Source organism: Antechinus flavipes, chromosome 2 (genome assembly GCF_016432865.1).
Source record: "Antechinus flavipes isolate AdamAnt ecotype Samford, QLD, Australia chromosome 2, AdamAnt_v2, whole genome shotgun sequence".
In the NCBI taxonomy this organism is placed as follows: Eukaryota; Metazoa; Chordata; class Mammalia; order Dasyuromorphia; family Dasyuridae; genus Antechinus; species Antechinus flavipes.
Window position 1 is genome coordinate 481894684 of NC_067399.1, and position 16066 is coordinate 481910749.

General features: G+C 33.7%; 1 protein-coding gene across 1 annotated transcript; it reads right to left on the reverse strand.

Annotated features, from left to right (window-relative positions):
• Positions 1–521: 521 nt before the first annotated feature.
• Positions 522–15167, reverse strand: C2H16orf87 (chromosome 2 C16orf87 homolog). The gene is made up of 4 exons (XM_051979787.1): positions 14695–15167; positions 9644–9740; positions 5367–5549; positions 522–1735 (listed from the first exon to the last, which is right to left on the reverse strand). The coding sequence occupies exons 1-4, from the start codon at positions 14758–14760 to the stop codon at positions 1617–1619; spliced, it is 465 nt and encodes a 154-aa protein (XP_051835747.1). The 5' UTR covers positions 14761–15167; the 3' UTR covers positions 522–1616.
• Positions 15168–16066: the final 899 nt, after the last annotated feature.

Here is a 16066-nt window from a genome sequence, read left to right on the forward strand (position 1 = left end):
TTAAGCAAATCATTTCACAGGAACTACATTGTTAATTCCTTATTTGAACAAAATCTAACAATATCTGAAAATAAAACGAAACTAACCACTTCTACATCTGGCAATCTTTCTTTACAAGTACCTTAACTGCTATATCACTATTTTTAATGAAGATCCTAAAATGACTTTTCTAGTAGCTTTTAGGTTTGGTTTGGTTTGTTTGTTTTCTGACAAGGCAATTGGGGCTGAATGACTTGCCTAGAGTCACACTTCTGTTTTTAAAAATCATACATTAATACTACTTTGGGACAAGTCTAATCTAAACTTCCTCTACTGGTTTCTACAATAGCAGAAAAATGAAGTAGATTATTTTTTAGGATACCCTCCCCCTTTCCCACACATAACACATAGTAGTATTGTTGAAATGGAGCAGAAAAGACACAAAAGTGGTTGGGAATAAGAAATAGACTCCTAATTATTGATTGACCTCAATATAAACCATATTAATTTGGATTTTATTAAAGAAAGAGCTGAGGATTGAATATGTTAAATCATTAAGTTTATGAGTAAAGAATTTAATAGCATTTAGTGCAAAATAGATAAGCTATAACAATTTAACATTTCACACATTGCAAAAATGTAAGAAATGAAAATACATATGACAATCTTCACTAGAACAAAGGGCTGACCAATATTATTAAAACTATGTTCTTAGTTTTACCTTAAGAGTTTTTATTTCCAGAGAATGAGGTTGTTACATTTTAATCATTTTGAAGATATTTGATATAAATCCATCCAGATAAAACATTACTGTTTAAAAATGAGTAACCATGAAACATTTTGCCTATAATAAATATAATTTATATTTAGGTTAACAGGCACCAACTTGAGCAGAAAAAAAAAAAAAAAACTTTTGTTCAACCAAGAAATCATATTCAAAAGGACATGGTGATATTTCTGAATTGTATAACATATCCTTAATATTTATCTTCAAGTATCACCCAACTTATCAACTAGCTGCCTAGAAGCATCACCAGGATACAAACTAGACTCTAGACCTTCAACCATAAAAATAAAAGACCAAGAACAAACCTTAATTTAAGAGAAAAATTACATTATATATTCTCTTAATACTCAGTTCAATAAAATAACGATTACCAGTTTATTAATAAAGGTTAGATGAACTGTACATATGTAAACTGTTAAAGAGCTGAAAAATTTGAAATATATTTTAAAAAGCAAAATCACTCTGAAAAAATTTAAAATATTTTGGTGGCAAATCTAAATGCTATCAAGCATTTTATTTTCCTGCTTTTCCCCCACTTTTCTCCCCCCTTTGCATTCATCCAGCATATATTTTCAAAAGGCCAAATGTAGTCACATATTCCAGACGTGAATGAAACACTGACACTGTTTCTTGGTAAACAAGAGAGACATAGAAAAGTCCAAGTCTACAACTCTGTCCAAAAGTGTTGCACAGGCTAAATGATGTAAAGGATAAAAGGGGAGGGGGAAAGGGAAATGAAAGAATCAATGGCCCTTGTAGCTGCAGGCAGAGTACTCCTGAGAGTCCTTAAGAATTTGAAATTCTGTCGATGTAATCCTGAAGAAAGTTCCAGAAGTTCTGCAGACAAGTATTAGAGAATAAGTCTTTGATTGATAATTTTTCTATTTATTTCTGCCAAGGCGACTGAAAATACGAAAGCCTTTTCATCAGAAAGGTTAGCATAGATGTCAACTTCCTTTTCCTGTCTCTCTGTTAAAAGAAAGTTAAAACATTATTACATTTAGTGATAAATTCAATTAACAATCAAGCATCACCTTAAAGTACTAGTTAATAGATGTAAAATTGTTGCATGTTATTAATGCTATGTTCTAGATCTAAAGTTTGTATTTTAAAAATCATTCTATAACAATGAATAATTAAAATGTTTGATTATTTTCTGGAACCAGTTTTGAGGATATGTGAAAATTTAAAACTCAGGTTCTTTAACAATGAATAAATATTAAAATTAAAATACATTTTCTACCAAAATTAAAATATTTTCCTCCCCAAATTATGATGAAATCCAGTGTTTTAAATTAAGATAGATTTAATCTTTCTCACAATGATAGATGACCCCCTCTGATAAACAAGTACAGTTTTACAAATAGATTAACTGCTTGCTTTGTTATTAGGCCACAACTGTAGAAAATTTAAATTATAATAAAAGGTATTCAATGTCACTAAGATGATATATGTTCAACATTTTTCAAACTTTAAAGAGCTATCTGTTAGTTTTATTATTTCAAGTCTCAAAGCAGCCCATTCACAACAATCCTCATTTTCTAAATTGAAAGAATTTTGATTTTTTTTGAATGAGTTAACAGTAAATATGAATTTTGCTTACTTAACTGGGAAACACTATAATTATATAACTATAGCTACCATTTATACAGAACTTTTAAGGTTTGAAAAGCGCTTTACAGATTATCATCTCAGTTTATCCTCACAACAATCCTGTGAGGATTTTACATTTACAGATGAAGAAACTAAAGTGGAGAAGTTAAGTGACTTATCCAGGGTTACACAGCTGTGGTTGAATCTGAATTCAAGTTTTTATGACTCTAAATCCAACAGTCGATCCACTGGCATACTTAGCTGCCTAGAAGAAGATTTTTTTTTAATTAATTTTTTAATTGCAGTAATAAACTTTGTATTAAAATTATGTTGAATAAATAATGAGATGATTCAGGCCAATTCCAATGACCTTATAATGATGAGAGCCATCTACACCCAGAGAGGAGTATGGGAACTGAGTGTGGATCCCAATATAGCATTTTCACTTCTTTTATTTGAATTTTTTCTTTCTCATATTTTTTTCTTTTTGATCAGATTTTTCTTGTGCAACAAGATAATTGTATAAATATATATGCCTACATATTTAACATATATAGGACTGCTTACATCTAAGGGAGGGGGTGGAGGGAGGGAGGGGAAAAATCAGAACAGAAGCGAGTTCAAGGGATAATGTTGTGGCATGGATTCTGTCAATAAAAAGTATTATAAAATAAATAAATAAATATGTATGCTTAGATTTGATTTACATATATTTTATACCATGTTTAACATATTAGATTACTTGCCATCTAGGGGAGGAGTTTGGGGGGGGGGAATTGGAACACAAGGTTTTGCAAGGATCAGTGTTGAAAAATTATCTTTACATATATTTTGAAAATAAAAGCTTCAATAAAAAAAATTAATTATGTTGAATAATTATGAATCTGCCAGAATTTCATACCTACACAACTAAAAATATAAATCCACACAACAAAATCAAAATGGAGAATTCATTTAATTGCTTTTTTGTTGGGTAAAGGTTAGCAATTCTATTATGGACTTCCTAAGCACTATAATAATAAACTTAAAACTAAATCTGAAAAATGTTCTTTAAGCATTTTTAAAAATAGAATCAACATGAAGGACATTTAGAAATATTTCTATTTTTCAAATAAACCTTTTAGGCTTTAACTCATGTTAAAATGAACTGCCCTAAAACTTCTTTTAAAGAAAACTGTCATTAGTTGTCTTCCAGTTACAACTTACTTCAAAATGTTTCAAGTATTAAGTGTTTATAGATAGTGTTTATAGATAAGGAAGTTCAGGACTATAGGGCTAAAACCGAAAGTAAATTAACTGACTTGTCAGGAATATCATTTTTAAAAATCTGTGAAACACCAATTATAATATTTAGAAATGGCATACATTTTCACAAGTTGACCTTTACAACATAATAATAGATTTAGAAAGCATTAATTCTTAATTCAAAATCTTTCATCTTCAAACAAATATTTGCTGCTTTAAAAAAAAAAAAAAAAGTCTGCACATCAAAAAAAAAGGATACATCAAAGACCCTAATACTATACAAACAAATTCATTTGACTTGAAAGTGATTATATTTTGGTTCCCTCATTCTCTCCTTGTCATCTACTCTCAGATGCTCTATTAGCCTGTCTCCTCTTTAGGCTATAATCCCTTTTCTAAGAACCACAGAAGCCATTTTATTTTCCATATGAAACAGTATTTCCCTATTCTTTGTTGATTTTTCTATTCTACTTCACATTTCCTAACCTTAACATAACAGCCTTTTCTCCCAGTCATTCTATCAAACAAGAAGCACATTCAACTTTTTTTACTCAACTAAGAGTATCTAGTCAAAGCAAAAGAAATGCCAATAAAATTACCCAAGGAATATTCAAGTACTTAAGCAAAGGCTCCCTCAAAAATGGCCAAATACTTTCATATTATAGTATGCATAATTACACTTTCATATTCTATCTAGGCATGGTTATTTGCATAAATTTTATCTCTTATTAAACATCAATTACACTTCTCAATGAGAAGAGGGACCATATCTTATTTATTATACTTACCCAAAGCATCTACCCAGTCCTACAAAAAACAGGGATTCAATGAATGTATTTATGAAATAAATAAGTAAAATTTTAAAACACATAGAAAGTTAAGGAAAAACTATTGATCAGAATTTTTCTTTTTAAGTAAAAACTAGCTTTAGATTAAACAGCAAAGATTTTACTTTTCAAACAGTGTCCTCTAATTTAATTATTATGAAAAGCTAAACAATTCAAAACCTCATTCTTAAAAGAAAAAAACACCCAATAGCAATTCTTTTTTAAAAATTTTAAATCTTATAAGACAACAGTTCTTCTAAACAACTTACTAGCTGAACTAAGGTTAGTTTTTTACCAAAAAAAAAAAAAAAAAAAAAAGTTTATCCTCCTCCCCCTTCTTGGCAAGGAATGGGGAAAATTGTGGGCCTGGAACTCAAAACAAAGTCAGACTTGGTTGAAGCATGCTTTGTTTTGATGAACTGGGAATTTTTTTGTTGTTATTATAAGGAATGGCTCTCTAGGAAGGGAATGCATGGAGAAATAAGACGTGTGAAAATAAAAAAATTTACCAATAAAAATTAAGGAAAAAAACAAAGGTTTGTCAACTTAAATTTATTTTGTTAAATTACAAGCAAAAATAGTCCAAATATTTCAAATAGGATGTTTAGCACTTTTCATATCTTGTTTTGTAGTTGAAAGCCAATGAATCAGATACACTAGCTGAATAGCTCAACTTTGTCTTCACTTTTAGCAAGGAAAATAAAATTTCTATTGATTTTATAAGCTATATGATGATTATGGGAATATGTAATTCACATGTTTCCATATTTGTAATCTAATTTATATTGAAAAATAAAGCATTTATTACAATCTTCTTAAATTCAGGTTATCAAAACCCAAAGCCATACTATTTCATGAGTTCTATTCGGTTATGATAAAAAACTTTAATACTTAAAAAACAAACTCTAAGCCAGTGATGGTAGATTTGGACATACCTCTTTCTTCTTCGTGTTTTTTGGCAGATGCACTTTTAGGTCTTCCTCTTCCTCGTCTGATATGATCTGATTGGCTGCTACTTCGAGACCTCTTTCTATTTTCTAAGTCTTTATTTACTGTAGAATTAATCTTCTCTCTCCTAACTCTCTCTGTTCGTCTTCTCTTGGCATCATGCTTATTTTCTGCATAGACAAAAAAAAGTCACAAATTTGAAGGCTATAATAAATTTTGGCTTGGTATCTCTTTCCTAATATTCAAATTTCTACAAGGCAATAGATATTTCAAAAGAGTCTAAGTACACAACTATGGAATGCTTGTTTAAAAAAAAAACACACACTCAATTTACTCTAGATCTTGGCCATGCTTAAAGTAAGAGGAATTGTTTCAAAGGGAAAAGTTCTTTCTTTCCCAACTTAATTCCAAACTCCTATGAGAAGGCAACAACTTTCCATATTCCTCCCACCAAATCAAATAGTATTAGTGCAAAGGAAACAAAAAGAACCTTCCCACTTCCCTTTTTCTCCCCACCTCAGATTTGGTTTAAAAATATGAATACATGATTCTGATTCAGAAGGTTAACTTGAACTTATAATGAATAGTGAATGATCATGTTCTTTCTCAACATTATTTAGGCAAATTAAGTAATTTCATTTTAGTCCCTGAGGAAGCATTTTCACCAAAACAACAAGCTACTTTCCCCTGCCAATCTTTAATGGAATGAAAGGTGATATTTTACCACTAATATCAATATTAATGTTAATACTGAAAAGAAAAAACATTACAAATCCTATACAGATATTTAAAACATGTCCAGGTACAACAATCTATATTTTATATTCTATATAATTGATAATGGGACACTTTTTATCTTCATTTCAAGTAAGAAAATAAAATAATTACACTGAGGTAGTTTACTGAGTTATACCACATTGCTTAGAACTCTGGAATACTGAGTCTCTGATAAGTTTCTGATATTATAGTATATGAAGTTCAAGTCTTAGAACTAAAAAGCAAATATTGTTGTAGGAAATAAAAATGGCATATTCATTCTAATAATTCTATTTTCTAATAAATTATTCAAACTGATCACCGTAAAATACTTTTAGAGACGAAATCCATAAAACAACAAAAAAAATTATAATTTTCCAAGAATTTTCTATTTACAGAAAAAGAGGTCAAAATAAAAAGGAAATACTGAAAGAAAAATTCACTTAGCTCTCACTGGTATGTGTCAAAGAACAGGTTAATTCTCATAGCAACACATAAAAAGAGAGAAAATTTGATTTCATTTATCACGCAACTACCAAAAAGTTTAGAAATTCTCAAAGGCAGCTTCAAATACTTCTTTTCATCTCTTCCTCTCCCCAAAGAGGATGGGAAGAGAGGCAGTAGGTAAAACCATAAATAAAATGATTCAACATTTATGAGAACCACCACCCTATCCTGTGAAACTGGATTTTGTTAATATTTACATTTTCATCTAGACCAAATTTCATACCTGCGAGTTCTATTCCGCCTCCCAACTTGCTAGGTATATATAACTTATAGTCAATGTATTTTAAGTATCTGAATCTCATATTCAAAATCAGTTAAATTTAACTGAACATTAGTTTCATTTTCCAACTGTAACATAAAGTATATTTATCAGTAAATAGAAAAATTTATAATTTTTATTTATTGAAAATTTATTTTCATAGCTTATTTTCAAAAACTGGTATTTTATAGTTCATCTAGTTTATTTAATTAGGGCCCCTTCAGAAATTTAAGAAACTGATTTTTAAATTTACCATCAAATTCTGATTATCATTCATAGATTAATTTATTCATGAAAAACTATTCAACATTGTTCATATAATCTTTCTTGATTTTATCAGTCAATCAGCAAATATTTAGTAAGCACCTAATACTCACCAGACATTGTATTCAATGCCAGAGATATATGTATATAAAATGACTATTCTTAATGGGCATACATTATAAACGGGGAGGTAAGTATATATAAAAATGTACTACGCATAAATATAAAATTAGTGATGAAAAAAAAACTGGAGTTGAAATAGAGAAAGAAGGTAAATCTGTTTGGAACTCAGAAAAGGAGAAGGTGGGGGCTAGGTTATCTAAGGCTTCAAATGCTAAACAAAGGAGACAGTAGAAAGCCACTAACATTGATTGAATAGGCAAGTCACATAGTTGGATATGTGCTTAAATAAAATTATTTTTGCAACAGTGCATAGAATGAAGAGTAGTGAAAGGCCTGAGGCTGGGAAACCAATTAGGAAACTGTTGCAATAATTTAGATTAGAGGTGGTGGTAGCCATTTAAGAGAGAAGATATTTTAACTATAGAAAGAGCAAAATACTTCTATGAGTCTTTTATTTTTCTGGTTCTACTTTCTTGATCAATTCTTGTCAACTTCTTTTTTTCACTATTCTTTACGTGATCCATACTCCTCTTGTGGGACTCGACTGCTCCCATAAAGTTTAGAAGATCACTACTACTTGATTCCTAATTAAAAAGTAGTCTCCTAATCTCTTTTATCTCATATTTCCAAATACTCACAGCATATCTCCACATAAATATCTTACATCTTTAACTCAAGATCTCTGCCCTTAACAAAACTAGATCCTTTATTAACTATGCCATTTATCAATAGTACCACAATTTGTCTAGCACTCCCCCCCAATTTAGAAATTAAGTCATCTGTGCCTCTTTACTCTTCCTTGTTACCTATATCCATCCTGGTTTAATCTATAATGGTTTAGTGTATACCTTTATCATCTTATACCTGGATTATTTCAACAACCTCGTGCTTGCTATCTCTTTTAATCTAAGATATACCAATGATAAAATCATCTTATGGAAAGTATTTCATGCCACACTCCTACTTAAAAATTAATATACTACATATCAAGACTAACATATTTTCTGCCTAATTTTTAAAGCCTTCTATCAAATGATTGGTTCCCTCCTACCTAATCAACTTTTATTTTCTACTATTCTACAACATTCACCTCTCATTCTAAATAGGTCAATTCTTTTCAACTCTAGTTCAAAAGCCAATTAAGTCCCCTCCCTATCCCAGATATCAAGTCTGAACTGCTCTGCTTGGCTTTTAAGGCTTCCCATAATCTAGTCCCATCACCATGCCTTGCCAACTTTTATTTTTTATGGCTCTACAACACACCTTCCATTCCAATTATCTATGCACTAAACAGTTTATATTCATTACCTCCTTAGGGCTTTTGTTAATGCTCTTACTCTTGTCAGCAATTCTCTTCATCTTCTCTCCTATTTATTCATTAGTACCCATCCTATAAGATGTAGCTCAATTTCTACCTCCTCAATAAAGCCTTCTCTATTTCAGCCTTCACTGACTTCTCTTAAAACCTATGATGCAGTGCAAAGCACTGAAATCTGTTCTACTATATAGGATGGTGATTTTCATTGGTTTGAAATGACAGTCTATTTATCATCACAATGAAAGGAAGTAAAGGGGTCCCATCACAGCAAAAGAATATGGTACTGAAGAATTTTACTGCCAGTTCTAATTAATGGGAAAAATCATTTTCTAAAACCCAAAATAAAAGTAATTCAAGATAGGTAAATCTTTCTAAGTAAAATATTTTGGGGATAATTTGCCCTTTGGAGTTGTATAACTCCATATACTTCAAAGATGCTTTAGACTACCTTATTTTAAGTGAGTGTTAGACAAATCATTTTGAAATATATCATTTCTTTAAAATAGATTTCTTTAAATATCAATCTTTCCCATATTCATAAAAAAATATTTTTTTAAGAAAAGTACTGAATGCAACCATATGTAGATCAAGGATGTTTACATTAATAAAAAGCCTACACCCCCCCTATGCCTTTCCCTCAATATATTTTCTCAGAAGGGTGGTCCGATGTGTATATCCCTCGCATATATAGAATTGGAGGTTTAAATGAATTCACTAATTAGTACTTTGAAATTTCCAAATTCATTAATTTTCAAACTAGAATTAGGGAAAACGAAACAAAAAAAACATCTCTGGGAGACATTTTACCAACACTAAGGTTAACTCTCTCAGTTTAAAAACCAAATAAACCAATATCAATGCCACAAATTTCAGAAAGTTTTATATATATGCATATATATGCATATGTATATAAACACTTTAATTGATTTCTAAGTTTACAGTAATTTTACAGACTTAAATCTAGAAAATTTTTTCTAAAAAGATCATTTATAGTTTTTTTCACCAAATTGAAATTGATAGTAAAGAGTCTGGGTTACCTGCAGAAGATGGTGATTTCTCTGAGTGTTTTGCATTTAAAAGCTTTCTACTAATAAAAATATAACCACAGGGGCATGATTTACATGCTACAGGAACCTGGAAAAAATGGAAACACATTTTAAAATTTTAAAACACAAGATTTTCCTCATATCTAAAAATCACTAATGCAGAAACACTCAGGAAATTTTTTCCCATTATCTTTCCATTAAGATATTCCTGACAACTGAACTACTGAACATGGACTCCCCTCCCCCCTAAAGCAGAACCATATAAAAGAAATTAATCTAAACAAACTACAGTACTACCAGTAAAATGATTATAGCTAGAAAACTGCAATTCACATAGTAAAAAAACCCATTCTCCTGCTGTTCTATCTTTGAAAGGCTCAGTTATATTCCTGTTTTAATTCATGTATTTACAGAATGGTTTATAATCTTATGTAAACATTTGGTCTAATTAAATTACAATTCTGGCAGAAGTTTTTTTTTTTTTTTTTTTTTTTTAACTTTGCTGAAGACTACCAAAGTTATTTTTAATTTCTATATAAGAAAAATTAACAATTTAACTCTAAAATAATTTAATTTCAGTTCTCAAAAAAGATCAATAATCAGTTTTTTTTAATATGTGGCTCCTCAATAATGAAGCTGGAGTAAGCAATTTCAATAATGAACTCAGGTATTTATTAAACTTAAAAAAAAAAAAAAACCTGACCTCCAAGAAGCTTAAAAAAAAGGGGGGGGGAGGGGTAGAAGGAGGAGAAGGATTTTCCAGAGAATTGATCCTTTCCCACTCAGCAAGACTTTTATTGCACTGATTCATCTCAATAAATTCTAAATAGTGTTCTTTCTTGTACATAGGGAAACCACACAAACCCTATTCAATAACATCACCAACTATCTTCAATAGAAGAGAAAGCCCAAATTTGTATTTGAGGATTAGAATTTACATACATGTTGGCCTGGTTTTTCCTTCAAATTGTTATTGTTAAACAAACCACCTATACATTCAAAAAATTATTTATTTCTTAGATAATATCCTATTTCAGAGCTGCTTTATTCTAAAATTTTTAACAAAGTTTTTGGGAAAATATTTTTTTAAGCAACAGAATGATCTCTTATAGGCTTCTAATAAAATAACCTCTCATAAAGCAGCCAGGCAAGTCAGATAATAATATCCATTTACTATCATGTAGTTAATTATAAAAAGTTTGTGTAACTTCCTACAAATTTCTTAAATTTTACATGTTAATGCTAGTAATAAATGAAGTATTCTATCTAGCATATCAGGATTTAAGAAAAATAAACCCCCAAAATATTACTGTTATTTTTGGCACAACTATAGTTTCATCAAGTCCTTACAGTCTACTTATTATTGTTTCAGTTTCCAAAGTATAGTTGGTAAATTTTATAAGGAAAAAATCTTGGGTCTTATTTTGTTTCCTTGATTAAAAAGTCAAGACTATAAAACAATCACATTACCGAGTACTTCATTTAAATTTGCCCTGTTAGGAACTCTAACTTCTTTTCCATGGAAGAGATTTAATGTTTGCTATATGTCCAATGGAAGATCACTTAAATGGAAAAAAAAAAAAAAAAGTCTAAAGGAAAAACTGAAACATACACATGAGTAAAGATCCCCGAGAGCTGACAAGAATCTTGAATACACAAAATTGGCTAGGCAGACTATGTGGTTAATGGACGGGAAACACTTTCAGGATGAAAAGCATTATGGGTTTAAATGTTAGAAGTTTAAATTTATCTATTTTGCATTTTTAGTACCCGTTAGCAAAGATGTTACAAAGAAAATGAAAACTTGTGGTTCTGTTTGCTCAGCCTTTGTACTTTAAATATTTTTGTTGTGCAATTAATATGCATTCCCCAAATTACTAGGAGCCACAGAAAATAAACATATTTAAACGAGGTATTTTAAGATTAAGAATTTTTAGTTAAATGTAATAAAATCAGAAAAGATATGTAGTACATAATCTGTGATACAACTCAATGCAATAAAAAAAAAATCATCCCATACTCTTTTAACCTATTTAAAACAAAAAGCTTTGGCTTTTTATAGTTTATCTGCTCTAGAAAGCATAGTTAAATAAGAATATTTCTAACCAGAATTATTCACTCATTTAACAAACATTTATTAAGCACTATGAGACACACAGTTAGGGTAAGGAACAATTCTTGTCTTCAGAGAGCTTACATTCAAATCAAAGAGTAACATATCTACACAGTAAAGGATTACATGATTACCAAAATATTTAGATATTTTCTCCCTGGCTTCTTTCCACAAGATAGCATTTACTATACATTCCATTACAAAGTTACTTTAATATATTATTTTCCTTCATTCCTAGTTCCTAAATATGTCATGCAAATGAACAGATACACTAGATTTTAAAAAACAATGGCAAGTCTAATTGGTCCTCCTCCCCTCTTTACATGAAAGGCTACAACAATTTCATTTTGAAACAGCAATAGCATTTCTGTGATTTATCAAAAGAAATCCAAACACTATTTTGATTACTTATAAGGCCTCAGGCCAAGTCTTCCTTAGAAATTCTCTATTCTTTTCTCCAGTCAGGATAGTAAAAACAGGTATGCTACTTTTTCCTAAAACATTACTTTACTTTATGCCAAATAAAACATGTCAAAATTTGCAAAGACTCATGCCCTACATAAGAGGGAACACATAATGCATACCACACGAATCTTAAACTTCTACATAATTAACCAGAACAAATGGAAATGATTTAATATGGAAATAACTTTTTTTGCAAAGGCAATAAAGCATGCCAAAATATGAGTCAGAATTTTATTAATATTTCCCCCTCCCTTCTTTTGTCCATTAAAGAAAAATAGTAGGAACGGAAATTCTTTGCTCTGGAAACCATGAATGTAAAACTACTAAATCATCTGTATGTTGCTAGATGATCTGCATACTGGTATGGCTGACAAACACCAGAACTGCACAAACTGCTCAACATTTCTCTGAGCCTCATTTTTACCAAATGCCTATAATAGATCTTTAAAGAAAACACTTCAGAATCATTGTCAACCTACAAGATTTCTCCTTATAAGTATGTAATATACTATTAGCTTTTAAAAGTAAGATCATTTCAAAAAAATAGCTGCAAGAAAATTACTGGAGTAAAGAGGAAAGGAAAAAAAAGAAGACAAAAGAGGGAGTCATTTTGAAAATATTCCACAGTGGTACAAGTGAAAAATACTCAAATCTGCATTTTATCATTCAATAAAATCATCATATAAAAGTGATTTATGTTTTTGACACCTTAAATGAGATTTTTTTTTTACACCTAAGAAACCTTAAAACTGGGGAGATTTTAAGCATAAGTGACATAATACAGAGCAATTCCCATTCAAAAATTAGAGATGTAAAGTCATTCGTTCAATTTAGAGAATAGACTTCAAAATTCAAAATTAATGAGTTAAATCTCATTAACTGTAGCTTCTGCTGTCAGATTAGAGTGACCACCTCGGTCACACAGGGGCAAGATATTTGAGCCAACCACTCACATATTTTAAAACTGAACACAGCAACCCAATGTGGCAAGAGTACACAATCAGTGCTGGGGGCCTAGATTAAAGTAACAGACATTTGGCATTTATTCTCATACAGAAGACAGTGGGCGTTAAATGTTCATTTAGAAACCATCTGCATGGAAATACACCAACCTGCAGGCTTACAGCCATCTTATTTTAGTAAAAGAGACAAAGTGCCCTTCAGACCCCAAATTGCCAGAAAGGGCTTGCAAGGACTAGCAGTTAAATACACTGCAAGAGGGATCCAATCTAGACACCATAGTGGTAACTATTACAGGGTGACTTTTTCCAGAGTGGGATGAATAGTGCTTGCTCCATTTTCCATGTCTTCATCTGAAGCAGCTCAGAAAAAACACCAGATTTGGAGTCAAAGAACATAGGTTTGAATTCCAGCTGTACAACCTCTTATCTTGAGCAAGTCCTTTACTACCTCCTCCAAGGCTCTTTCCTCTTCTACAAAAATGCATAGTTCGAACTAGATATCCAATAATCTAATGTAAATAAATTAAATGCTTACTGAATCAAATTTCTATTACACTTTCAGCTCTAAATCCTTTATATTCCACTTAATCATATTTTATTTGTATTGTTATTTATCTTTGTGATCTTCTCATTCCCCTTTCCTCTCCTCCCCAATCTAACCCACCTCTTAAGACAGTAAGCTCTGGGCAGGCAGCATTTTACCCAGTACCTAGCACACTGCACAGCAGGAGTTTAACACATTCTCTGCTGAATTGAACGAATTTTTATTTTTCTTGCAGTTCCAGGGATTGTTAGCAGGATTCAGTAAGTGCTGAATAAATGTAATTCTTAGTTTATCTGCTGACAGCCTCCCGCCCCAAAAATAATGAAAAGGGGGGTGGGGGGAGAGAGCTGACAAACCTAAATGCCAGGTGGGAGAAAAGCCAGTCCAAAGATCACGAGTGCTGCCTACTCATATTGGACCTCCCCTTTTGGGGAAGGGACAGTCCCCTGGCTTAAGGAGGGATGGATCCCTAACCTGGGGTGGGGGGCAGGCCAACCCCTTCGTCCCCCCAAAAAAAGATCCCAGCAGGGCTGAGGAAGCGTTCCGTCTTCCTCCTCCGCCCCAGCAGCCCCCTTCTCCGGGATGTCTCACCCAAGTTATCCTAAGTTAAGTTGGGGCATCCCAGGGCACCCCAAGGGGAGCGAGGGCCAAGTTCAGAGACTATCTCTCCATCTTGTCCCAGCCCCTAAGTCAATGGACCTAGAAGAGAGTGGGGATTGTTGCCCCCTCCCCTGCCACCGGGATCGGTCACCCGGCCCCTTCTCCAGCCCCAACCGCCTCTGGCCAACCGCCGCCCACGCCCCGCCTCCGGCCGCCCGCGCCCCGCCTCGTGCCCCCCCATCCCCACCCCCAGCCCAGCACGCGCTTCGCCGGCGCCGCGCGAGACCCCTCCGCCCAGCCCGTCCCGGCCTGACCGCGGCCCCCAGCACCGCCCGGGGAGCCGGCGAGGGGCACTCACCTGTTGATCACATTCTGGGCAGGATTTGGTGGCCATCTTCACTTTCTTGGCTCTAGTTGCAGACATGCTCCTTCCCCTTGGCCGCGGAGGCGGCAGCTCCTCCCCTCCCTCCTCAGCAGCCCGACCCGGCCTCGGCCTCAGCCCCGCCCCGCGCGTCCTGACTGACTGACTGACTCAGGCTGACCGAGCAAGCTGGGGGCTCGAGCCGCCCTCGGGGGTTCGGAAGGGAGGGGGGCGGAGCTCCAGAGGGGGAGGGGCGCGGGAGGCGGGGTGGGGGTGGGGGTGAGGAGCGTTTATGCTGCGGGAAGAAGGGTCAGACCCATCCCCAGTCTCCGCGCCTCCCTTCTTCTAGCCCCTCAAGCCCCTGTACCCGACCGCAAGACACACTGCCAAACCCGCCTGCGCGCACTCGCATATCCTAGTGTGTGGATCTCTGTCTGGATTTTTTTTTGGGGGGGAGGGGGAAATGTAGAGGGAGCGCCGCGCCTGCGCACGGCGGCAATGGGCGGAATGCGGGGACAGAAGGCCGCGAGGCGCCGGCGTGACAAACACCACACCCCTCGCCTTGCCTGACAGACAGGCCCCCCGTTGGGGAGGGGCTTGGTGGTAATAAGGGAAGAGTTAACCAATCAGAAGAGAGAAGTAGTTGACAGTTTAGCCAGGACCCCACCCCTATCTCATAAGGAGAAAGGAGCGGGAAGGCTGAGCTTAGAGATAAAGGCATCCTGTGAGCACAGCATAGAATTTAGTGTTCAAACTTCAACGACCACTAATATGCTGTGTGACCTTCCACAAATTGCTATGTGTTCAGTTTCCATATCTGGAAAATGGAGTGTAGGTCAGGTATTTCAGTGCTAAGGGAGTGTTCCCTCTATTTATAGATGGAGAAGATTTAAACAATTACTAGAATGATTTTCCCCAAATACGGGTCTGACCATGTCACCTCACATTATCCAATAAACTGCAATGGGTTGTTGAATATTTTCTCTAATAATTAAGACTTTAAATCTTTGCCTAGTCAAAATGGACTTCTTACTGTCTCTCACAAAAGACTGTCCTTGTCTCCTTCCCCTGTCTTTGCAAAGGCTATCCCCATGTCTTGAATGCATTACTGCCTAGGTCCTTGGTTTTCCTCAAAGCTTAGTTTTACATGTTGTTTTCTTTTTTAAAAGATTTTTTTATTGATGGAATAAAACAAGCATGTCTATGATATAATACAATAAAAAAGGTAATTGCCCATGAAATTGCAACTGTATTATGTATAAGTTGTTATTCCTTTTAAATATATAATACATTGGTAAATTTCTTTTCCTTTTTTTCTTCCTCCCCCCATTACCTTTTACATGAAGTGCTGGTAACTGCATGACATATT

Coding starts and splice junctions, on each gene's coding strand:
- C2H16orf87 (XM_051979787.1), bottom strand. CDS start 14,760: ATGTCTGCAACTAGAGCCAAGAAAGTGAAGATGGCCACCAAATCCTGC. Junction 5,550..9,643: donor GAAATCACCATCTTCTGCAG/GTAACCCAGACT, acceptor TTGTCTATGCAG/AAAATAAGCATGATGCCAAG. Junction 1,736..5,366: donor AAAACACGAAGAAGAAAGAG/GTATGTCCAAAT, acceptor TTCTTTTAACAG/AGAGACAGGAAAAGGAAGTT.